This window comes from Terrapene carolina, unplaced genomic scaffold (assembly GCF_002925995.2).
Source record: "Terrapene carolina triunguis isolate 2854851 unplaced genomic scaffold, T_m_triunguis-2.0 Scaffold33911, whole genome shotgun sequence".
NCBI classification, from domain to species: Eukaryota; Metazoa; Chordata; order Testudines; family Emydidae; genus Terrapene; species Terrapene triunguis.
In genome coordinates, this window is record NW_020698262.1 from 12,453,728 (window position 1) to 12,478,709 (window position 24,982).

General features: G+C 42.8%; 1 protein-coding gene across 1 annotated transcript in view; it reads left to right on the plus strand.

The window, feature by feature from the left end:
- Nucleotides 1-24,982, plus strand: part of LOC113409640 (zinc finger CCCH domain-containing protein 18-like) — a 60,396-nt gene that overhangs the window by 21,056 nt on the left and 14,358 nt on the right. The window contains exons 4-11 of the mRNA XM_026663785.2: nt 2,016-2,164; nt 2,472-2,564; nt 3,363-3,520; nt 5,070-5,102; nt 7,790-7,907; nt 9,289-9,587; nt 22,187-22,387; nt 23,692-23,817. Coding sequence (XP_026519570.1) covers nt 2,016-2,164; nt 2,472-2,564; nt 3,363-3,520; nt 5,070-5,102; nt 7,790-7,907; nt 9,289-9,587; nt 22,187-22,387; nt 23,692-23,817 — 1,177 coding nt within the window. The remainder of the gene's footprint in view (nt 1-2,015; nt 2,165-2,471; nt 2,565-3,362; nt 3,521-5,069; nt 5,103-7,789; nt 7,908-9,288; nt 9,588-22,186; nt 22,388-23,691; nt 23,818-24,982) is intronic.

The following is a 24,982-nucleotide window of genomic DNA, read 5'->3' on the forward strand; positions in this document are numbered from 1 at the left end:
GGACACTTTCACTGCAGATTTGCCAAAACACAAAGAAGGTACCAATATGAGATTTCTAAAGATAGCTACAGCACTCAACCCAAGGTTTAAGAATCTGAAGTGCCTTCCAAAATCTGAGAGGGATAAGGTAGGGAGCATGCTTCCAGAAGTCTTAAAAGAGCAACACTCCGCTCCAGAAACTACAGAACCCGAATCACCAAAAAGGAAAATCAACCTTCTGCTGGTGGCATCTGACTCAGATAATGAACATGAACATGCATCAGTCCGCTCTGTTTTGGACTGTTATCAAGCAGAACCCATCATTAGCATAGATGCATATCCCCCGGAATGGTGCCTGAAGTATGAAGGGACATGTGAATCTTTAGCACATCTGGCACATAAATATCTTGTGATGCCGGCTACAACAGTGCCATGAGAATGCCTGTTCTCACTTTCAGGTGACGTAAACAAGAAGTGGGCAGCATTATCTCCTGCAAATGTAAACAAACTTGTTTGTCTGAGCGATCGGTTGAACAAAAAGTAGGACTGGGTGAACTTGCAGGCTCTACAATTTTACACTGTTTTATTTTTGAATGCAGTTTCTTTTGTACATAATTCTACATTTGTAAGTTCAACTTTCATGCTAAAGAAATTGCACTACTTGTGTTAGGTGAATTGAAAAATACTATTTCTTTTGTTTTTTTACAGTGCAAATACTTGTAATCAAAAATAAATATAAAGTGAGCACTGTACACTTTGTATTTTGTGTTGTAATTGAAATCAGTATATTTGAAAATGTAGAAAACATCCAAAATATTTAAATAAATGGTATTCTATTATTGTTTAACAGTGCGATTAATCACAATTTTTTAAATCGCTTGACAGCCCTACTGGAAATATACTATCCTTTCTTAATGAGTGAAGTCAGTTTTATAAAGTTCCTGAAGGGGGCACACTAACCCTCTTAGAAAACATGAAAGTACCAAATGCCTCAGGTTAACTTACTCAGTGTTATCTTTGATCGCATATAAAAGCTCACAGTTAACTTAGTGTCTTGGCAATGGACAGCCTTGGAGACTGAATGCCCCTTTAGCACAGAATTGATACAACACAGGCAGTGTCAATGTAACTTTCCTTTGTGTGTTGTCCTGCCAATGTGTCTCCACCTTAACTTGAAGGAACCACCTTTAGGGGTGAGAAGGTAGTTAAATTTCTGTGTCCCATTAACGTTTAATCGCTAATGCTGAGACTGCCAATCAAGGTTGCAGTTATAGTGGTGGTTGTGTGACACAGACACCTGTCAGGATCTCTACTGAAGGTCCATCAAATGATTTTGTGTGAGCAGCTAAATGGAAAAGCAAGTTCTGTTACCTACTAACCTGAGCTAAATTCAGACCAGGAACTAGGCCATATCCATATTGCATTACAAACATCTGAGTTCCCCATGGGTACGATAACTTCAGCTAACCCACTGCAGCATCATAGGTGGACTTTCAGAGGAGCTGATATTAAATTTTGTCTCTGGCCCCCTGAGAATGTTTCTCCTGCTCCTGTGCAGAATCAGCTATTAGAGGAGCTTGAGTTATATTTTTCCTCCCCGCCATCGGCCTGTGTATGTAACTCAGACTGATGCCTTTAAACTTCCTGATGGGTTATTTAGTTTTGAGCTATAAAAGTTCCTAACTATGCTCTAAGCACTTTTTACTTATAAAAGTGCACACAAAACTCTCTGGATCACTACCCACATAGACAGCCCTCCCACCCTACCAGAGTAAGTGTCTCGGGTTTTCGCTCACCCGTGATCCCAACTGAATTCATCTCTCAGGGAAAGCCCAGGCAAAAAGACTTTGCTGGGTGCCCTGAAAGTAAGTGACTGTGAACCAAGGTGGGAAGCAGAAAGGTCATGTCTCTGAAAATCCGAGATGTTCTCTCCTGGAAGACTTCAGATAGTTCTGGAGCAGAACAAGATACCAGAGCTTCCAGGTGTTTAACTGTTCTGTGCAGCGTTTGAATGAGATTTCTGTGCTTTTTCACAGGTCACTGTACTTGGGGAATGAACTGTAGGTTTATCCATCCTGGTGTGAACGACAAAGGGAACTACTCCTTGATCTCCAAACCAGACCCTTTCTCACCCAATGGTGCTCCTCCCATTGGCCCTCACCCACTGATGCCAGCAAACCCTTGGGTATGAAAACATCGCTTTGCATTTGCGGCTTCTGTGTTTTTTGCTTGTTTAGATCTGCAGATACATTGCAGGCGATGACGGATGTGTTAAATTTGGGCCGTTAACTTAGCAAAATCAAATGTTCTTGTGGGATGCATACATTTTAAGAAGGCGCTTTTTACAACCTCTAGTAAATGGCAATAACTTTTCAAGTGTGCCCTGCTGATGTTTCGCCTGGATATTCGCAAACGTTCACAAAGCACAATTTTCCAACTAGTTCTAATATCAGCCTGTGTCTTTTTCCCTTTCCTTCTCATTTTCCTAACAGGGTGCGCCTGTAGTTGATGAAATTTTGCCCCCACCCCCTCCAGACCCTCCAACAGAAAGTGCCTGGGAGAGAGGACTCCGGCATGCTAAAGAGGTAAAGTGTTCTTTAAGAACTACAATAACTTCTTTCGCTCAAAGTCAGCCTATGGGTATCATTGGTGGCAGAAGGACAATATAGTCAAAGCCTCTGGGAATGACTTTCAGTTTCTCAGTGGTCTCTCCTCTCTGCTCGGTGGAGACGGTTAAGAAGAGTCCGAGGGCGTAGCCGCTACTTTCAGTCTGATTTGTAAGATGTTTCCATGACACTAACTTTGAACCTTTTGGTGGGATGTGTAACTTTATCCTTTTTTCTTTGGGGGAGTCTGTTTTGTGTGTTTAACCCAGCAGTCACCTTTGTGTGATATAACATGGCAATCCTCTGGTCAAGAAGAGCTGGTTTCCAGCTCTTTCTCCCATCAGCACTAGCCAGTGGAGATCGCTCCTGAGCAGGGCCCAGGACACCGGAGTCAACCCGCCAATACAGCAGAACTGTTTTCAAGCTGGTACAGTGTGCCATCGCCTCTCTGCTGTTTCCTGTGGTGCTGGCAGGGTGAACCCCGTTTTGTTCAGCTAGGAAGCTGTGGGTTTAACTTTCTTGAGAGCCTTTTAGTGATCCCATCAATTTGGCTGTCTTGATTCATCTTTGTGAGCTAACAGGATAGTGAAATATTACATGTCTTGCTTCAAGTAGATATCCAAACCCTAACTGTTCATGAGAATTGAACAGGAGAGAGACAGGTTAATTAGGAAGCAGGTCCCTCACTGGGGCTGATGTGCCATTAGTAAGCTGAACTTTGCCCTCCATGCCTCAAGCTTGTTGCTTCCTTAAGTCTTTTATTGTGCCTTGTGACAGGTATTAAAAAAGGCAACAATGAGAAAAGAACAAGAGCCTGATTTTGAGGAGAAGCGGTTTACAGTGACCATTGGAGAAGATGAACGTGAATTCGACAAAGAAAATGAATTTTTCCGGGACTGGAATTATCGCATCACTAGAGATGTCCGAGATCCAGCGTAAGATGTGGCTTTGTGCTTGCATCCTTGCTTTTTGGAGTGGATGAGTGGGAAGTAATCCCCACATGTCTGTTTGCAGTTAACCTTTCGCTCCAATTGTGTAGAAATACACAGCCCTCTGAAGATTAGCCACATTTATGTAACAACATCAGAAGCACGCCAGCAAAAACCATAGGTTCTGCTATTACTTGGCATGCCTCAACTTGGTCCTAGTTCAAAACCAGTTTTCCTTCTAAGCTTTTTTAGCTTTATTCCTTCCGAGTACTTTGCTCTTGTTTCTTCAGAGCCTAGTATGCCAATTTGATTGTCCAGTTGCGTATTGAATTTGTCATGTTAGTTTGGGCTAGTGATTTGTGTTCCTTTGGTGTACACACACACACACACACACACACCATATAAGAATGCATTTGCCAAGTCTTGGTCCCAGCCAGTTTGACTGTGGAGGAAATGAAACTGGTTGGTTGTTAGGCGCAGATTTGCCCTGGAATTAAACATAATTCCTTTTCCACATTTTCACTATGAGAGGGACCATGCACCCAATTCTGCAGGTAGTTGCAGAACAATAACTCCCTATATACAGTAAGAGCTAACATCAGTCATTCGGTAACCTGGTTTTATTTGATTCTCACCTTAGCATATCTACATCCGAAGAAGTGGGTTGTAGCCCACGAAAGCTTATGCTCTAATAAATTTGTTAGTCTCTAAGGTGCCACAAGTACTCCTGTTCTTTTTGCGGATACAGACTAACACGGCTGCTACTCTGAAACATATCTACAATGTTCCTCAAGTGGCATGTGACCAGGATTCATCACCAAATTTGGTCCACTGGTTGGATCGTTAGCTTCCCTGGCCCGGGACGGGTACTGATGGGGAGCACAACATGAACACTGATCCATGCCCCCCTATTTGATTCTGAAAAACTTTCATATGTAACCAGTACATGTTGTCCCTAATATTATTAACAGGTTAACTACAATGCAGGTATTACAGATTCTTAAATTTCTAAATAGACAAAGCCTGGATCGATAATTTCAGCCTGGGTTTTAACATTGTGTAAAACCTATCTTCTTAAATCTACAAGTATTCAGGTGGTTATTTTACAGTATTGCAGTAGTACTCAGCAGAGACCCCATCAAGATCAGTGCCCCATTTTGCTAGGCACTTGTACTCTCCTTAAACATAGTCAGTTTAACATTTTACTTGTGTGCAGCAGAGTTGAACAGAATTTATAAAACTAGTATGGATTGAGTCCTGAAAAAGTGATCATCCAGTTCATTCAGGAAATTCAAGAGGAACAGTTCTGTGTAACCAGATTGATATAGGAAATAACTTCTCCTTAGCAAGCTTTGTATGTTGAGCCATTACATTTAAGTTGGAAAATGTCAGCAATTTTTAAGCCCTTAATCATTGCAAGAGCCAAGTAACATATCGCAGCAAATCCTAACTATTGAATTTTTAGATCATAATGTTGATAGCCTGATTGTTTTGTGACATTCAAAGATGGCTAAATAGTTCATGAATTTTTTTTTTCTCTTTTAAAAAATTATAGGGAGGTGGACGTCAAAGAAAATGTTAACTATGGGTAAGTCGTTTTTTTTCTGATTTCAATACTGTACCAACATTTTCTGTGAAAAAATGAAAATGTTCCCTTAATTTTCTTCTGTTTTGCTTTTTCAAATTTCTTAGGCTACAGACAATTGTCACAAGGTTGGCTGCAGCTGATCAATTGTTTGTATATATTTTCATTTTTGGATGCTGCCACTTGTTGGTAGCAGATTATAAAATTTGAAGTTATGTCCTTAATTTTATAAATACACCTAGAAGGCAAAACAGTGGTGTATGTTTCTATAAATACAAATTTACATAAATACCTTACAGGGAAGGGAGTGGAGAACATTGGGGTGGGGCTGGGTTGAAAAGTCAATTTCTCCCTTGATGTAGTTTAAAATACCTTTCTGTTTTTGTTCCTGAAAACCATGAGTCACTGAACCTGTTCTCTGCTAGCAGTGCAAGAATCTAGAACTGAATTCAGTACCTGGTACCTGTAATTTGGAGCTGTATTATAAGTTTGGGGGGAGGGATAGCTCAGTGGTTTGAGCATTGGCCTGCTAAACCCGGGGTTGTGAGTTCAATCCTTGAGGGGGCCACTTAGGGTTCGGGGGCAAAATCAGTACTTGGTCCTGCTAGTGAAGGCAGGGGGCTGGACTCGATGACCTTTCAGGGTCCCTTCCAGTTCTATGAGATAGGTATCTCTCTATATCTATCTATCTATATGTCATCAGCATCTTAAAGTGGAAATCTTAAGCTATGTAGAAGTGTTGAAATAAATACATATAATAACTTGGCTCCCAGGATAGCACTCAGATCACACTCTGCCCTAGCTTTTTGGCCACTTATATTCTATCGAGGCGTGTCGGTGGTGGTGGTGTTACCCTTCCTACCTTTCAGTACGGGCTACTGAACTGAGTATGGGATTGGAAGACAGAGCTCTTGATTTCTAATCTTGGCTTTGCCACTGACCCCTGTGGCCTTGGAAGTTACTTGAACCCTTACGCTGGGGGGGAATTCGGCACTAAAAAATTTAAAATTCGGTGCATAATATTTTAAAATTCTGTATATCTTATTTGCCAAAATAACACAATATAATCACGTCAGTTTCAATTATTTTTGTAATTTATTGCAAAATATCTGTCAGCATGTATGTCTGTAACAGCAAAAAAGATTCAAGAAATATTTTTTGACAAATAGATTCCTTGCTAGGCATATTATAGCAGAACTTTTAGTAGTAATTAATTTAAAGTACAATACAGAACTGCATTTCCTGCACCCCCCAGAAGCAGTGCAAAGGCTGGGGGAGTCTGGGTAACGGAGAAGTTGAGGGAGAGGGAAGTAATTGCTGGGCCGGAGTCTGGGAGTGAACCTGGAGGGTTGTTGGGTGTGGCTGGGAAAAGTATGGAACCGGGGTTTTTTCCGCAGCAGGGAGGAGGAGGAATTGTTAGGGAATTGGGGAGCCTCCCCCATGCTGACCCCAGCCTCTCCCATTCAGTCAGGCACATCTGCCACGTCCCCATGCACTCCCACTCAGCCACTCCTCTCCCCCCTTTTACTATGTGACAGTGCACCCCCACTCCTGTTCAGTCCCTGTCACCCCACTAGCTCCTGTGCCCCTGCCCCAATCTGTCTCCCCCATGCCTTTCTGAACTCCAGTCTATATGACCCCCAGCAGCCCCGTGTGCCCTGTGCTGTTCGTCTCTCCCCCCCCGCAATATCCCTTGCCTCCTCATCTGGCCTCGCGGACAGGGTACCGTGAGGAAAGCAGCCTCTCTTCCTCTCTCTCCATGGCTGGCCCTGGGTCAGCTGCCCTCTTCTGGTGCAACAGCAGCCCCTGGTATGTGAAAGGTGTAATTGCAGCACCTCCCTGGCAGAAGGTGTTTTCTGAAAAGAAAAAAGAATTTGCTGGGGAACATGAATTCTGCGTGTACACAGTGGTGCAGAATTCCCCCTGGAGTAAAATAAACTCTTTACCCATTTTCTCATCTCTAAAATGAGTATAATACTTGCTCCCTGCCATCTGATTTGCAAGGATGAGTTATTATTGGGTACATGCCATAAAGATACCAGATAGTATTAGTAAAGCTGTTCTAACAGAGGAAGCTTTGCATACTAGAGGACTGGTGGCTTTTAGACTCTTCGCCCCATAAGAAAAGTGTCTGCATGTGGCATATTTTTCTCTCACTAGAAAGCTCTGCCAACATGCTTATTCCTGGCACATTCACAAATGTCATATACCCATCACCTCTGCGGGCACAGCAGTAGGAGACTCCAGGGTCTGTCCTACTTTCCATGTCCATGGGTAACCTCCCTTAGTGGGAGTTGCACATGTGTACTGGGGAGAAAATATGCTAAACTCTAAATGGGTGGGGGGGAATTGTGCTCTGTTACACCAACATAAATATATACGAAGTAGCCTCTGTAGAAATCAAATGAAGTTACTCTAGATTCACCCCAGTTGAACTGAGAGCAGAATTTGACCTGTAGAGTTATGTATGTGTATGAGAACATGCTTTTCTAAGTTTTGTTTTATTGTAATATTTAGAGGCTTTCTGAACCTCTCCCCAGATACATATAAGTGAACCATTTTATGCAGTAATAAATCTCTGAATATTTTCCCCTGTCAATATGCTTAGCGTTTTCATTTATAAATGCAACCATTTTCCTAATGTGCAAATGATATTTACCTGTTTAATCTTCTCCCCTTTCTCAATATAGGCTTGATTCCTATACAGATCCCTATTACGATTATGAAATAGAACGGTTCTGGCGTGGTGGGCAATATGAGAACTTTAGGGTGCAATACACAGACCCAGACCCATATCGTAACTACCGAGTAAGTAAGGTAACATGCACCCTCTCCTAAGCTTTGCACTCTCTCTTCCTCCAGGTACTTCACATACGTTTGTTTTCAATTACCATATAGGACGTATGTTGGCATTAGATTTTTTTCCTCTTTTGGCAGACTGTGTAGACGAGACTTTTCCTTAATCTCTAAAACGATTCAGTCATTCATTATTTATTTAAGTTCTGGTAATGTGCAGAGCACTGAACAAGACCAATATACTGGCCCTAGCCTGCTGAGTTCACACTGTGTCTTTTAGATAAGGCAGAACTTAGTGGCACAACCCAGCTGAAGGAGTTAGTTTGGTATCCTTTGTCACTTACATCTGGGGGTGGAGAAGGCATTTGACAGATGGGGGTAGTGTTTGGGGGCCTTGCAAAGAAGTGAGTCTAAAGGAGGGATTTGAATGAAGACCAGTCTGCGTGAGCATTGTCCGCTGGGACAGAAAGAGACGGATGGATATGGGCGTGTGTGTTATGTACACAAGTAAACTCTCACCAGGATGAATGGGTATTTAAGAAACGTAATGCCCATTACTATAACTGGGCGTTGCGTACAGTGGTCACTTTGCATTGAGATGAGGGAGGCAGCAGCTTTGACTGGTCTGCCGCTAGAATCCAGGGGGAATCTCCTTGTTACATTGTTGCGCCCGACTTGCTTGTAGAATGAAAGGTCAGAGTGTTTTCATTGAAAACATTCTTATTTCCGTTCCGTATTCCAAAGGCTATATAGGCACCTGTTGCCAGGTCACAGACTGCAGTGCCTTGGGACACATTGGTAATGAGAATTAATTTTGCCCGACGCTAAGATTTTCAGCTGTATTTGTTATACAAAAGAACAGCAATAGCTGTTTTTTTTCCTGTAAACTCAAATAACACTTTTCTAATCTGAACATCACGGAAGTCTTAAAGTGGCCAGTCCTCAGTGCAATTTTTGGTGCTATATCATCCGATTTTTTTATATTCTGCTCATTTGCAAAATTCAGGAATTGCTAATGGGTCAAAGTAGCAACGTGAGGCAGTGTGATCGTCTACCTAAGATAGGTGAACAGCCACATACATATTACTTTCTTCTCAAGGGAAGCCTTCTAGATAATGGACCATGTTCATCATTGATGGCTCTGTTGCCTTTAGTGAAGTTAGATGAACCTGATGCTGTGTTTTATGTCTTTATACAGCTCCTAAGTAATTCTGAAACATTATGGCAAACACAAACTCCAATTGTCCCCCTGATGCCCTGCTGTAACTTTGGCGAGCTAGTATAATTGTTTCCAATTTGAGACTTTAAAACCTCTCACTTTCATTAGTGAGGAGATGTAACCATGGAAGTGATGTAAAAGTGTCTTTTTTTTTGTTTGTTTTGTTTATACAAGGAAAGAGAGAGAGAACGGGAAAGGGAAAGAGAGAACCGACAGCGGGAGCGGGAGCGGGAACGAGAGAGAGAACGGGAGCGGGAGCGACGACAGAGAGAGAGAGAACGAGAGAGGGAACGGGAGCGTGACAAGGAACGCCAGCGAAGGAAAGAAGAGTGGGAGAGAGAGAGGGAGCGAGTGAAGAGAGATGAAAAAGACAGACAACACAGAGACCGGGACAGAGATCGAGACCGGGACAGAGAGAGGGAACGTGAAAAGGAAAAAGAAAAACCAAAACCTAGGTCACCGCAGCCGCCAAGGTATGTGCTCCTTTATTGATGCTTGGTTTTGTTTGGTACTGTTTTAACTGTGGATTAACCAGAGATGCACCAAACAGGGAGAGGGGATGTATGCTCTTTGGATCTCTATTGTCTGCTGCCCTAAGTAGGAAAAGCAGTAGTTCCAAGGGATGTGCACTAACCATAGGGAATATGCTTTGCCAGCCAGTAAATGGAGCTAAAGCAACATCAGATTAGAGCTTCAAGGGCATTCACCATTGCAGGCTGTACATAGAGAAGAGAACTTCTGGGTGGAAGTGTTCAAGGTGTCTTTGGTACGTACCTGGGAGGAGTCTAGCCTGTATAGAGCTGTGGAGTCCAGAGCCACGGTAACTGAGTTTAATGTGCCTCTCAGAAGTCTAGCTGGCTGAGCACAGGACATGGAAGCATTGACATCGGCTCCTTCTGTGGCCTTGGCAAATGACTCTTGGCAAGAATCCAGGATGGATTGGGCATTTTTAAAAATAACAAAAATATCCAGCGTTCTAGTTAATACTAAAAACAAAAAGGGGATTGGAAGGCATGTAAAGCCTCAATTTTCAGGGATTAAGCCAATCTCTGTTATGAATTAGGATGAGATTTCCCGGGGGGGCTGTTTACTCAGATCTGCCAGTTGCAGGGTTTCTTGCACCTTCCTCTGAAACCTCTAGTGCTAGCCACAGTCAGAGACCGAGTACTAGATCCTGCATGGGAATTCCTATGTTCCTGTTTCCCAATCTGTCAACTACACTAACTCACAAGTGGGTTTGGATTAACTATAAAGCACTATGTAAATATTAGAGCTGATCGGGGGGGGAAATGGAATTTTCATCCCTTGGGAAATTCTGATATTGCAACACTTGTTTTCATCCTATGTCAGGGAAAAAATAAAATATCAAAACCGTTTGCAAAATTAAAAGTTCAATAAAACTTCAATTCAGAAATGTTGAAATATTTGGGAAATGGGTGGGAGATGTAGTCAAGGAGCAAGGCTCATGGGGGAAATGGATGCCTGAGGGACCCAGAGCTGCATCTCCTGCGATGCACTGCGGTCTCGCCCATCTCTCCGGGTGGCTGAGCCACAATGGTGCCTCAGTCCTAGAAACTGCAGTGCATCATGGGAGAGTTAGTCCATCTGAGGAGCTGGGCCTCTAGGGGTGAATAGAGACCATGAGTGACCCAGAACTACATCTCCCACGTAGTACTGCTGTGATTCAAGTAGGTGCAGAGATTAATGTCGACCCAACCCAAAATGAAACACTTTTAGGTTTTCCTGATAGAAAATTTTGATGTATTTTTAAATGAAATCCCATTTTCCAATAGGAAAACACTTTATTAAGAATCTTTCTACTATCCCTAATAAATACGAAGTGTTCAAGTGCCTTATCAATATGGTTATATTAATGTAAAAAACTGCAGTTAAAACGTAGATGTTAGAAGTATTGAATATAAATATGCAGTTTAATTACCTCAGTTGCCACTCGTTCATCTTAGGCTGCTGGTTCACATTCGCGCTAGGTCCGTGATGGCAAAGATCTTGTCATCTATAATTGTTTGACTCATGATGCAAGTTGATTACCTCTCTTCTAAAATGCCCGTGTTGGTCTTGTTTGTCATGACTGATCTAATGACTGTGCCCACGGGCACAGATGTGAGACTACAGGCTGAATGGCGCCATGGAGACTAAACTACCTTCTGTGGCACTAGAGGTAGTTCTGCCCCAAATCAGGGGTAGGACAGCATGTAGAAACTTTCACCACTGCTGCCCAAGGACTTGCTGGGGATAACTATGGCACTCTTCACCAACCTTAAATTCAATTAACCGCCTCCTCCTCAAAACTGTTCATGGGTCTGAATAGTGGACACTATCACCATAGCAGGCAGCTTAGACTCATGGTCTTGTGGTACTCTTCTTGATCTTTACACACTTTATGGATTTGATTTTTCCCAGCGAACAACCTCTCGTGGTTCACAGTGATCTGTGAACTACATATTGACTCTCTAAACCAGATTTCTTCCAGATTAGGTCTGTATCTGATAAATAAAGAAATACAGCAGGGGAAGCTGTGGGTATTCCTGGCCTTATTTTCATCTGGTACAAAGCACACGGATCCAAAGGGTTCCAATAATCTGATTGCTTTTGACTCAATATCTGCTATTTCTAGGAACTGTTGATTGACAAATCTACTTGTTCAGACCCACTCCTGTCTCAGCCAGTAATTACAAGAAATACATAGATAAAGGTCAAGCAAAGGTTCTACCAGAAGTTATGGGGAAAACCAAACAGGAACTTGTGTTGGCTTCATTTGTAGGTTGGTTTAAAACCAAAAACAAATCCCCTCCCCAAATGCTAGAAATGAAGTGGTTATTGTGCTGTTTACATTGTTGCACATAGTATAGATGTAAAATTTAATGCTTTAAAATCTGACCAAACCCTCAAATGAAGGGTGATAACTGTTTTATAAGGTAACGTATTTGGAGTGAAGCAATAGGAATATTTAACAGTAAGCTGGTGTCTGAGAATCTCTTGATCTTGTTTCCAATGCTCCAATTGAAGACTCCTGCATGTTAGAAGTACTCTTATGTAAGCAGTCAAATCCCCAATTTCTGCTGGTTGGACTCTACTCTTGAGCCACTAGCTCTGTTACATTTCCGAGGGTTTGGGTTTATTGGCAGTAGAAAGAGAGAGGCAGGAAACCAAATAAAATAAAGGAAGCTGCAGTTTACATCCTAGGGATTGTTTACACAGGAGATGACTGCTCGGCAAGCCAGTGTGTGACTACAGCACACTAGCTTGCGGTGCAGTAACATCCCAGGTGGACATTGCTACCGTGTACTGCTGTTTGCAACACACATTTAAAGTGTGGTTCTAATCTGAAACATGAGCATATTTATATAAATTTGCTCAATTTACACATTTTTGCCAGCCCTTTAAACTCTACCTAGCGTCTAGTGATACTGCCCCAATAAGAATTCACCAACTCCCTACCTCCATTACATACAAATAACTCAGCGCTATTTATAGAACTGATTTCTAATTTTACCATTCTATGAATAAACCATTTACAAAGTTTAATATGTAACCTCTTAGCAATTGCTTCATCTTTAACCTGAATGCCTCTCCCTCATAGGGGAAGTAATTCTGTCCTCTTAGTTTATTTATAGACTCTTGTGCTTTCCCTAATTTGTTAAATCACAACCCGTGGGCAATTCCAGCCTCTTTCGTAGTTCTTGGCTGCTGATATTCAGTGCCTCCCTCTGTCACGTGGCTTTTTGAAGTTGAAGACTATTGGAGTTCCAGGCTTGTATGAAATTCCTCATGCAGGCAATCATCAGGTAGCACTCTGGCAGGTGCTGCAGCAGTGAAGCCGGACATTGCATAATAAACAGATTCCCATTTCCAGCTGGAACGTGAATAATTCTCCTTGGCTCATTAGTGACTAAAGAGCTCTGAAAGCCCAGTTCCACAGAGACCATGCCAGAAAGCATGATGTAACTATTGAAATAGTAAGGATCTTTGCCATAGGTGTACCAAGGACAACTATAATTACTAGTAAATGGCATTCAGTGCATTAACACAGGAGTTTCCCTAAAGGAAGCTAATAGAACAGAACAGAAACTATGACCAGCAGAATGTAAGATGGAAATTGAGAGGGATGGAAGAGGATTTGAAGATCAAACAGCCAGAAATGTGTAAACAAATATGACACTTCAAGTATATTGGAGTCTGGTGCAGTGCCCTCCTGGCAGTAAAGGGAGTAGTTGAGAATGGAGATGCTGCTGAGAATCGTTACATCAGTCTTCACCACCAGGGATAGTTATAACCCTTTTTCTAAAATGGAGAGTAAAAGCGAATATTGAATAATGTCCTCTTAGAGTCCAAGGCACCAGAAGGGGCCATTGTGATCATCCAGTCTGATCTCCTGTACAGCACAGGTCAGAGAACTGCCCCAAAATAATTCCTAGAGCAGAGCAATTAGATGTTTTTCTAAAATTGATTTAAAAGTTGCCACTGATGGAGAATCTGCCATGACCATTGGTAAATTGTTCCAGTGGTTAATAATTCTCTCCATTAAAATATTTACATCTTATTTCCAGTCTGAATTTGTCCAGCTTCAACTTCCAGCCATTGGATCATGTTATATCTTTCTCTAGTTGATGAAATAACCCATTATTAAAATATTTGTTCCCCATGTAGGTACTTGTAGACTGTAATCAAGTCACCCCTTAACCTTCTCTTTGTTTAGCTAAATAGATTGACTTAAGGAGCTTAATCACTATCAGGCAGGTTTTCTAATGCTTTAATCATTCTCGTGGCTCTTCTCTGAACCCTCTCCAGTTTATCAACATCCTTCTTGAATTGTGGACCCCAGACCTGGGCACAGGATTCCGGCAGCAGTCACACCAGTGCCAAATACAGAGGCAAAATAACCTCTCTGCTCCTTCTCAAGATTCCCCTTTTTATGCATCCAAAGATTGCCGTAGCTCTTTTGGCCACAGCGTGTCACTCTGGGACTCGTATTCAGCTGATTATCCACCACAACTCCCAAATCTTTGTCAGAGTCACTGCTTCTCAGGATGGAGTTCCCCATCCTGTAAGCATGGCCTACATTCTTTGTTCCCAGATGTAGACATTTACGTTTAACTGTATTAAAACATATACTGTTTGATTGAGCCAATCTTACCAAGCAATACAGATCATGCTGTACCAGTGACCTGTCCTCTTCATTGTTTACCAGTCCTCCAGTTTTTGTGTCATCTGCAAATTTGAGCAGTGATGATTTTGTTTTCTTCCAGCTCATTAATATAAATGTTAAATAGCGTAGGGCCAAGAACCAATCCCTGTGGGACCCCAGTAGAAATGCCTGTTCAGTGATGATTCCCCATTTACAATTACATTTTGAGACCAATCAGCCAACTTTTAATCCATGTAATGTGTGTCATGTTCATTTTGTCTTTCTATTTTTTTAATTAAAATGTCATCCACTACCAAGTCAAATGGCTTACAGAAGTATCAGCTCTGTTACCTTTATCAACCAAACTTGCAGTCTCATAAAAAAAATCAAGTTAGTTTGACAAAATACATTTTCCATAATCCATGTTGACTGGCATTAATTATATTACCCTTCTTTAATTCTTTATTAATCAAGTCCTGTATCAGCTGCTCCATTATCTTTCCCGGAATCAACATCAGGCTGACAGGCCTATAATTATACAGGCTTATCCCATTCACTCTTTTAAATTATTAGCTTTCTTTCAATCTTCTGGAACTTCTCCCGGTTCCAGACTTACTGAAAATCAACATTAACAGTCCAGCAAGCTCCCCAGCCAGCTCTTTTAAAACTCTTGGATGCAAGTTATCTGGACCTGCTGATTTTAAAATGTTTAACTTTTGTAGCTGCTGTTTAACATCCTACTGAGATACTAGTGGACTGGAAAGAGTGTCGTCGTATATGACATGACTGGATCATCTGTTTTTTCCAAATACAGAACAGAAATATTTATTGAACACTTCTGCCTTTTCTGCATTATGATAATTCTGCCATTTCCATCTAGTAATGACCCAATACTATTGTCAGGATTCTTTTAGTTCCTAGTATCTTTAAAAACTCCTTATTGTCCTTAATTCTGCTGGCCATAGATTTCTCCTGGTGTCCTTTTGCTTCTCATATCAATTTTCTCAGTACTGCAGGGCCAAAAATTAAGTCCTCCACCCAGCTTCCCACACCACCCTCTCCAAAAAAAAAATCCCTGAGTTTTTTCAGTATCAGTTATCACCCCCAAAAAAATACAAATGTATTTGTACGTTTATGGAAATCTTGAGCTAGTTTGTGATCCGAGATGAAAATAACTTGTATCGTGAAGGTTACTCTCTGTGGTGGGTGCATTAGAGAATAGTATAACTTTCCGAGTTCAGAACCAACCAGTGCAGTTGCATCTGGTCACCCACAGTGTGCAAACCGGAAAGTGTTAGAATAGGGCTGATCCCAGAAGGGAGTGGTTCAAAATAAGACAATGCAAACTGAGCGTGATTCAGGACTGAGACATATGCTGTTGCAACCTGTCAGAGCTGGCATTCAGCAAGAAGGGTTCATAATTTTCAGTGCTCCTCGATCAGTGTCATCTTTCCTAATAGGTCTTGGTTAACCAACTGTACTGCTGTTTGATTTCAATTGCTTTTGTGTCCTTTCTGGGTAGATACTGTGTATTATAACAGCTGGCATTATCTCAGAAATGCAGCACAATATTTTATTGTAGTCAGTAACAGGATTTCATCCTAATATACAAAATAGTATGACAGGCTGCTGTTTGCATCTAACATTCCTTTTTGTTTTGTGAGTGATCTTAGCTGCCGTGTTAAAGCACTGCTAGATTAAAAACTTCTAACCACTCCATTTTAAAAATCTCACATTTTTGACAAATGTAGAATATTAATGATAATTTATTAAATGTTTTCTTGTTCCTATTTGTTTTCTCTGACACTTTATATTTTAGCCTGGGCAGGGAAGACCGGCTAGTCAGTGTCAGTTTTATTAAGTCTGCCTCACGGTCAAGTTCATGCACTAGCACACTGCTGCAATGTTGCTGCAGAGAAATGGTGTTTTAGAATTAATGAAACTTTTTAAAAGGTTTCAGTGAAAATGCTTCCATTGACTGTAGCTTTTGTTAACGTTTAGCATCCCTGTAAAGCCTTCCTACTTTCACAAGATTTTTGTGAACATAAGCTGGGATCAGCAAGTAGCTTGTGTGACTTGAATGTGGACCTAAGGGAGTACATTCTTCTCGTAGTAGCTGTTCAAAGCTGGAATTACTAGAAAGAATGTGTGCCGCTCTGATAAAATGACTGTAAAGAATGAGGCAGAGTGACTAGACACTTTCACTTGTACCCCCGCAACAGAGAAGGCTGTAGCTCTAACGTGTCAAATACCCAGCCCGCAAGACAGGTCCCGTTTCCTAGATATATTTATGCCAGTCTCGGTGAGAGATTCAGACTCTACAGAATGAAAGCATCTGCTTTATTGAATTTTAAAGTTTGCCCTTTGTGGGTTTGAAGAAAAGCTTCCAAACATGGACGTCGTTCTGTCTTGGCCTGAAATGCTCCAAGAGCTGCGAGCTGTCCCCATCCGTTTCAGTGACACATTAACATTTATAATTGATAGCACTGCAAGGACCAGACTTTCACACTTGCACCCGAACTGAGTAATTGCACATGCAAATCACCAAATTTGAAGTCCTTCATCTCCCATAGCATACTAAGAGACTTAAAAGTCTGGTAATACACATATATACAGAGCTTAATTTTATATGTTTTTTTTAAGTTACTAAACCTTAAAGGCTGTTCAAACAAACACTTCCAAACAGTACTTGGTTTTTATTTCCTGCTGTAAAATTTCATTGTACATTGCTGGAGAATGTGTGCTGATGTCAATGCCACTTTACAAGTTTACTTTCCTGCTAGAAAATAATTCTTTTCAAATAATAAAGGTGAAGTTTCCTCTTTCAAAAATGAAAATGTAGGTACACTTCAGAACAATAGCCCTGAAGCTGCATTGACATCACTTGGTATTGTGTGATAAGATTGCATGACCTGTGGTAGACTGATGTCATGTGTGGGGGAGGGGAAGGAAGCACTTTCTCTAAGGTTATTTTCCTGGCCATAAATTAGAAATGCTTATAGTAATTTGCATAAATACATTGGGAGGAGAACTTGGGGCATGAGGTCAGACTTCCTCTTTTAATTTCCTCATGGAATGAAATGACAAAGTCCTAGCAGTGGATTGTTCGATAGCTGCAGATTAAGCTGTGTGCAGTGGTGATCTACAGCATGACTGCATTTCCAGCATAGTTAGCTTTATTCCTTGTTCTTTCCCTGGCAAAGCCAAGCTCAGCCTGATTCCTTTTCTTGATCACCACAATTTGAAATTCCAAATTAATGTCTCTTCCGGTTTCTACAACTGACATCTACTCACTTTAGGGATTAGTTGAAATTAGAGATGGGAAAGGCCTATTAAGACACCTGGTTCTAGTCCATCCTCCAGACAGTGCAGGATTGTTCCCTATTGTTATTTAGCTCTCTGAATGCAGTTGGGCGGTGAACTCCAAACAGATGACTCTGACTGCTACTTAGGTTCACAAATGCTCCACAAAACCAATGATATACCTGAGAAACGTCAATGATATTTTCATCCTCTGGACCAAGGACCTAAACTCCCTCATAGATTTCCACCACAGATTCAACGACCACCACCCCTCCGTTCAACTCTCTCTGGAACTCCGCCACACCAGCACCAGCTTCCTGGATATCGCGATCCGCTTCAACGATGGAACTCTACAGACAACTACATACAAGAAACCCACGATCACCACATCTGCTTTCGTAGATCCAGTAACTACCCTAAACACACCAAGAAATCGGTTATCTACAGCCAGGCACTCCAAGGAGAAAGTCCGAGATACACCTTAACACACTCAAAACCGCCTTCACCAAACAGGGCCACTCCACCAGAGAAGTTGATCACATCATGCAACAGGCCACCCAAATATCCCAAGAGAACGTGCTTCAATACAGAAATAAAACCTCCTCCAGCCGCACACCTATAGTTGTCACCTACCCCCCACCCACACACACTGGAACCCATACGGGGTATCATCAAACTACTTCAACCCATACTCGATGAAGACCCCATCCTGAAAGAAATCTTCCCTTAGCCCCCTCTTCTGGCCTTCAAACAAGCCCCCAACCTCTCCAAGCTCATCATCACAAGCAAGCTCCCCAGACCAGGACACACCAACTCAAAGTACCACCAGACACTACCAGAACAACAGCTGCAAAACCTGCAGGCATATCTCCACTGCTACAGTAATCAACACACACACACACACCACACACCACAACACCTTTCAAGATCTATGAGTCCTGCACATACCAATCACAACTTGTGGTGTACCTCATCCAGTGCACTAAATGCCCCAATAGCAACTAGGTGGGTGAAACCAGACAATCGCTATGCACTCGATTGAACTCAGACTGAAAAATGATAAAAGACACAAACACCATATCACCCCCGAGGCTTGGTTTACGCTACCAACTTATGTCGTATAACTACCTCGCTCAGGGGCATGGAAAATCCACACCCTGAGTGATGTAGTTATGGCAACCTAACCCCTGGTGTAGAAAGTGCTATGTCCATGGGAGGGCTTCTCCCGTCAACACAGCTACCACCTCTCAGGGAGGTGGTGTTCCTACGCCAACAAGAGAACTTCTCCCATTGGTGTAGATTGCATCTTCACTCCGCGCTACAGCAGGGCAGCTGCGTCCCTGCAGCACTGTAAGTGTAGGCTAGCCCCGAGCGATGTAGTTAGACCCACCTAAGTTTGCAGTATAGACCAGGGCCAAGACTCGAAGACGAGCTCTACGTACGCTAGAAAGCTTGTCGCTCACCACCAAAAAATGATGATATTTCCCCCACCTTGTCTGATTTTAGGTTCACCTGTTTCTCAGGCCTTGTCTTCCCTGGACAGCTGTCCTAATTTAACTCAGTTTAATTGATGTAGTTAAATCTGAGCGGCCGCCTTGTATAAGCACTCTTACATTGGTTGGAGTGCCTGATAACAATCTACCTGAAGTCAATTCCTTACTCAAAAAGAATGAGGGGGCCTTCTAATCTGTACATTGAGGCTTCCCAGGGTGCTTCTTTACTTAGAGGTTTCATATTTCGGATCAGGTAGAAAATTGAGGCCCTCGCTACTTGAGGTCACTCAAGATTTCAGAATGCTTTTTTGCAAAAGAAGGGTTTGTCCTTGTATGTCCTGGCCAAATTCTAATTTGGTTAATTATGTTCTGGTTCCTTAATAACCTCGTGCAGCATCAGTTGGAACAGACTTCTTAAACTGAGTTGTTATACTGGCACTTGGCTGTGTGCTTCTAAGCAACCTCTGCGTTCCGCCTCAGCAGGGGCTTCACTTCGGTAGGGGGAGAATAGATTTTTTTGGAACGTTGATATTGATGAATAAATCCTGTTTTATTAAGTACTACAAACTGAAAGATGCTGTAGAGGCGCTCCTTTACTACGTTAAGCTCCATACACTGTACATGCAAATGAAGTACATTCTGCTTTCCAGGCGCTTTTCATTTTGAATAGGGCTAATCTGAAGGAATCCACAGGCTGATAAATTGGTTAACTGAATTATGGCTTAATGAGAAGTATGAGCCATCCTCCATTGTCTTTCACCCTATCCCCAGCAGCAAAGCAGCAAGACGGAGCGTTAATAGTTAGCACACAGATTTCCAGTGGAGCGGAACAAACCTCCTAATCATGGAAGTGTTTTCATAGTGGAACAGCAGCATTGCCATGCTGGATGTTTCAGTAGTGAACACATTAATGTCCACATGTTTAGGATACAGAGCTAGTTCATAGACACAGAGCACCTTATGCGGGCGGTATACTGGAGAGAGGAGTTACTATCAGAGTGCATGGTCAAGGTTCATGCTGACTACTTTATTGCAAGCAGACATGTAGTTCCCGTTCGGTGTGGTATCTCTGTGCCCTATGAGGCATAAAGCTGCAAAAGACACTGAAGCTTAGATCAAATAAGTCTAAAATCCCGTGCAAGCTACCCTGTCTCTGATTGCTTGCTCTCCATTCACCAGTCACTGTGCACCTAGAGTCTTTCCCTGCTGCGGTCATCTTTCTTCACATCACGTGCCAGCAGCAGTCTGAGATGAGTCAGAAACCCTCTTGAAGCAGCTAAGAGCTGGCTTCTTTTATTTCTCTTCACTGCCTACATGCCAACACCACCATGGACTACATGGCGTCTTGCATGTATGTAAATCCACTTGAAAACACAGCAGGGTAGGTCACATGGGCTACCAGCCTCAATAACAAGAACGGCTTTCATTTAAAGAAAGGCCGGGTGTAGTTGAGATGTAGCTGTTGAACAAGCGTGGGCTGAAGTAGACCTGAGAAACAGGAGTGTCCATAGTCTGGTAAGAGTTTTTGTAGCCTGTTAGCATAGTTTTGAATGCTGGCTGTCAGATATCCCTGCAGGATATTAACTGGACCAGAGCCAGGACTAGTTGACGGTAGAGTGTTGAACCAGTTTGCCGGGTGTTGCTAGATGTTGAGTAAGCAGGTAGCTCTTGAGGAAAGACTAACCATGGAAATGTCCTCACAGAAGCATCATTTCCCCCTTGGCATTCGCCTGGTTGTATGCTCACTGCTGAGTCAATAACTGAAGCATATACAGAAACCAGGCTTCCTGTTGTGATTTATTTTTTCCCAGGCAAAAACCCTCTCCAGGAAGTGTAAGCAGGGAGAAAGCACTGTATCAATCTAGGCAATAGGTTATGCTTTCTTGGGCGTACTCAGTCCAAGCTCATGCTCAGTGTGTAGTGTGGAGGCTGTGCTGTCTCTGATGAAACAGAACCTGGAGTCAGTGACTTCATGTCTTTTGAGAATTCGGTGGGCGGTTTCTTTCAAAAAGCTCTTGAGAGTGGGGGTTAGACTGCTGTAGAAGGGTGAAACACCCTTGAGTTGAGATCTTCGGTAATCTTGGCACCTTGGCCTCTGAGACATAGCAATCCCTGGACAGTTTTTAAAATAAGATTCTCGGTAGACTAAATTCAGTTATGAAGTGGTAGATCTTCCACCGGAGATTACACACAACCAGCATCACCTTGCTATCTCCCAAGCCACCTGGGAGACAACTGGGCCAACAGACTTCACCTGGGACCCTGGGGCAAGTCACTTTAGGTATGTCTACACTGCAATTAGACAGCCGCGGCTGGCCCATGCCAGCTGACTCGGACTGCGGGACTGTTTAGTTCCATTCGGGCCGCAGCCAGAACTCTGGGACCCTCCCACCTCGTAGGTCCTAGAGCCTGGGCTCCAGCCTGAGCCCGGACGTCTACACTGCAATTAAACAGCCCTGCAGCCCGAGCTCCGTCAGCCCAAGTCAGCTGGCATGGGCCAGCCGCAGGATTTTAATTGCAGCGTAGCCATACCCTTTGTGCCTCTATTTCCCATCTGTAAAAAGAGGATAATGCCTCCTTTCTTCTGTCCTCTGATTTGTTGGTTTAGATTGTAAGCTCTTTGGAGCAAGAACTGACTCATATTATGCATCTGTACTAGACCTAACAAAATGGCAACCACCCAGAGCTATCAAAATACAAATAACAGGCCCGGCAGTGGTCAGCAAAGTCTCAGGAATAAATGCAGAGGGTCACGGTCAGATGCTCAGATATGGTGATGGACGCAGTGTGAAAACCTAGGTCAAGTCATGGTTTATCACCATGTCCACCACTCACCTTGCATTAAATAGCGTATATCAAAGAGTGGCACTGGAAATGGACAGTAATGCTATATGGAGGGATGGAACAAAAGCCTAATACTGCTCTGCATACCTGTCCTAAATGAGCCGCGTTCTGTGTAATTGCTGTACAAAAGTCCTGTCGGACTGAGCCTGGGGCTGCAGCCGTGAAACAGATGAACATGAGAAATGAATGTCTCCCCTGCCATCAAGTTTTACGTTGTATTACCACTTGGAAGATATTTATACATGCGGGAGAATCCCAGGTAGTTAAAAACATGTGTATTTTCCAGCCGTCAGCCTGAGCCACCAAAGAAGGAAAAGGAGACAACTACAACCACCGGCTCTCAGTCCAAGAGAGCAGATGAATGGAAGGACCCCTGGCGCCGATCCAAGTCACCTAAGAAGAAACTTGGAATGTCTGCCTCTCCCAGCCGTGCGCGCAGACGCCGGAAAACCTCTGCGTCATCGGCATCTGCCTCTGGTTCTTCCAGGTAAATGGAAGCAGGGGAGACGGAGGGAGAGCTAACACGTGACCCTCCCTTGGATTATCCCTGTGATATGATTACCTGTCCAATATAGCAGCCATTTCAACAGGCACTTGCGAGTCTTGCTGGTCTGTTAGAGAACAATTTAATATTCCCATGTACCGTCCTAGACCTGTATAGCAGTAGGAATGGGGTGCAAGCAGGTGGTAACAGGAGAAGCTTGGAGCACTGGTAATTGTAAATGCTGGTGTGGGGCACGTGGGTTACAGCTAAGGTGACCAGACAGGACAGCGGGTGGGGGGTAATAGGAGCCTATATAAGAAAAAGACCCCAAAATCAGGACTGTCCCTATAAAATCGGGACATCTGGTCGCCCTAGTTACAGCTTAGTGGGTTGCGACAGTGAACTGTCATTGGGAGCAAGGGGAAGTCTTCCAAGAAGCAGCTGTAGGTAGTGGACTACCCCAGGAAATTAGAACTTGAATGAGGTTCAGCTGGCTCTAATCACTAATCCTTGCAAAGGCTCCTGGGGGGTGGGGTCTGTGGCCCATATAAATCAGACCTAGCTCACTCCAGGGGTAGCAGCGGGAGGGTTGGCGATAGGAAGGGCGTGCTCGCACGGCTGAAGGAGAGTCTGGTAAAAGCTGGGAGCATGGAGACTCGAACAGAGCCGTAGAGGACAGAACAGCCCCATAGAAAGCAGGTACTGAATCAGGGAGAGTTTGGGCACAAGCTTGAGCCTGCCTCCCTTTAAAGACTGAACTTTGGGTTCCCAAAAAGAAAAAGGACCTCAAGCGCCCTTGAGATACACAAAGCACGCCAAACCGATACGATTTGGGTCGGAAACGGGGATAAAACGCTGGTAAGATAAATCCCAACATACCTTTGTCTTAAGAACTGCTGCATTCCCTGGATTCCTCCCCCCCCCCTCAGATCAGCAGTGGTCAGGCCATCCTGGCCCACCGGGGAACAAGCTGGTGGTGACATGGTTGAAGACCATATCGAAGAGCTGGATTCTGAGCTGCCTTTTGCCAAAAAGGGATGGAGAGTCACGTAGGCAGAGGAAGGTGATCAGCCTGTTCCAGATGGCTGGTGTGGTGGTGGCAAGAGAGCTCTCTCCATCGAAGGAGGAAATGAGGGGTGTGGGGTGCAGGGAGAGAGATTATAGATCTATAGGGTAACATGCCCCTGGATTGGTCTTGAAGATGGGGATGAGAGGTTTGAATTTTGTTCAGGAGAGTCCCTGAAACTAAGCACTGAAAATGAGAAATTTGTTTTCCCCAAAATGAGTTGTTAATCTTTTTCTTCCAGGTCGTCTTCTCGCTCATCCTCCTATTCTGGTTCTGGTTCTTCACGGTCTCGTTCCAGATCCTCTTCCTACAGCTCCTACTCTAGTCACTCTTCCAGACACAGTTCTTTCTCAGGCAGCAGATCCAGGTACTGTTTCTCTGGCTTCTAATGCAACAGCTGCAACTTTCCTCTACTCTCCAAAATAAATAAATAGGGTGCTTAGTTTTAAAATCTTTTCTTTGTGTTACTCAGGTATTAAAAGCAGATACAAAACCAGTATCTGAAACAAAAATGGTCAAACCAATGATGATCTTAAACAGCAAGATCAGAATATAAAGATAATTACTGGGAACTAAAATACTGGAATAATTACAGACCATGTGCTGCCTGTATTTCAAAACAGTGTTTAAAATTTTCTCACCAAATAGCTCCATTCAGTGGATGGGCCTGGTGTTCTCTCTATGGACGCTGCTGTTTATTGCTTCTTTCCCACTGATACTTTCTATACCTCCCCTTCATACACAGTAGGTCTGAAAGAATCATTTTCACTGTTTAAAAGACATGGAAATGAAAGTCTTGCAAAGTTGTTAACTAGATTCCTCTATAACTTTTTAATGTTAGTTGGTTTAGTTACTGTTTAAATTAACCAACTTTTTATATGATAGTGACAATAAACCATTTTTAAAATCTGTTTCCCCCCCCACTGTTTTTAAATAGAGAAGCTGATTTAGCCCTATTCTGCATCATATAAGGGTACTATTTTATTTATTTGCTGTTTAAAAGCCTGCCTCTTCTGCACTGTGGGTTTGCAACTGTACACCCATTGTGCACACACACAGTTGCTGGGGTTGCATCTGTGATTAGGTATTTATGCACTCAGATGGCCAGTTATATCTGTCAGTACATTCGTGCATGCAAATATCTGGTTTTCCGGTCCAGTGGTGGTAATTGTGCAGTTGCATATGCCTGGCTTAGAAAATCACGCCCCTGAGTTTTTCAATGATTAGCTCTTTACAGGGGTGTTATGAGGAGGAATACATTAAAGATTGTGAAATGCATTGAGATCTACTGATAAAAAGTGCTATATCATAGCTAGGTGGTATTATTATTATTATTATTTATTTTATTTATTATGCTCTTTCATCCTGCACTGGAATTTCCCTTTAAAGAGGAGGAATCTTTGACAGGAACCAGCCTGTGCAACTTTGTCTTAAAGATGTTTTGATATTTTGAAATGACACTTCTGTGCCTTAGTGCTGTTAGAATGCCGGCATATTTATTAGTTTGCCACTCGCCTAAACTGAGCGAGGGC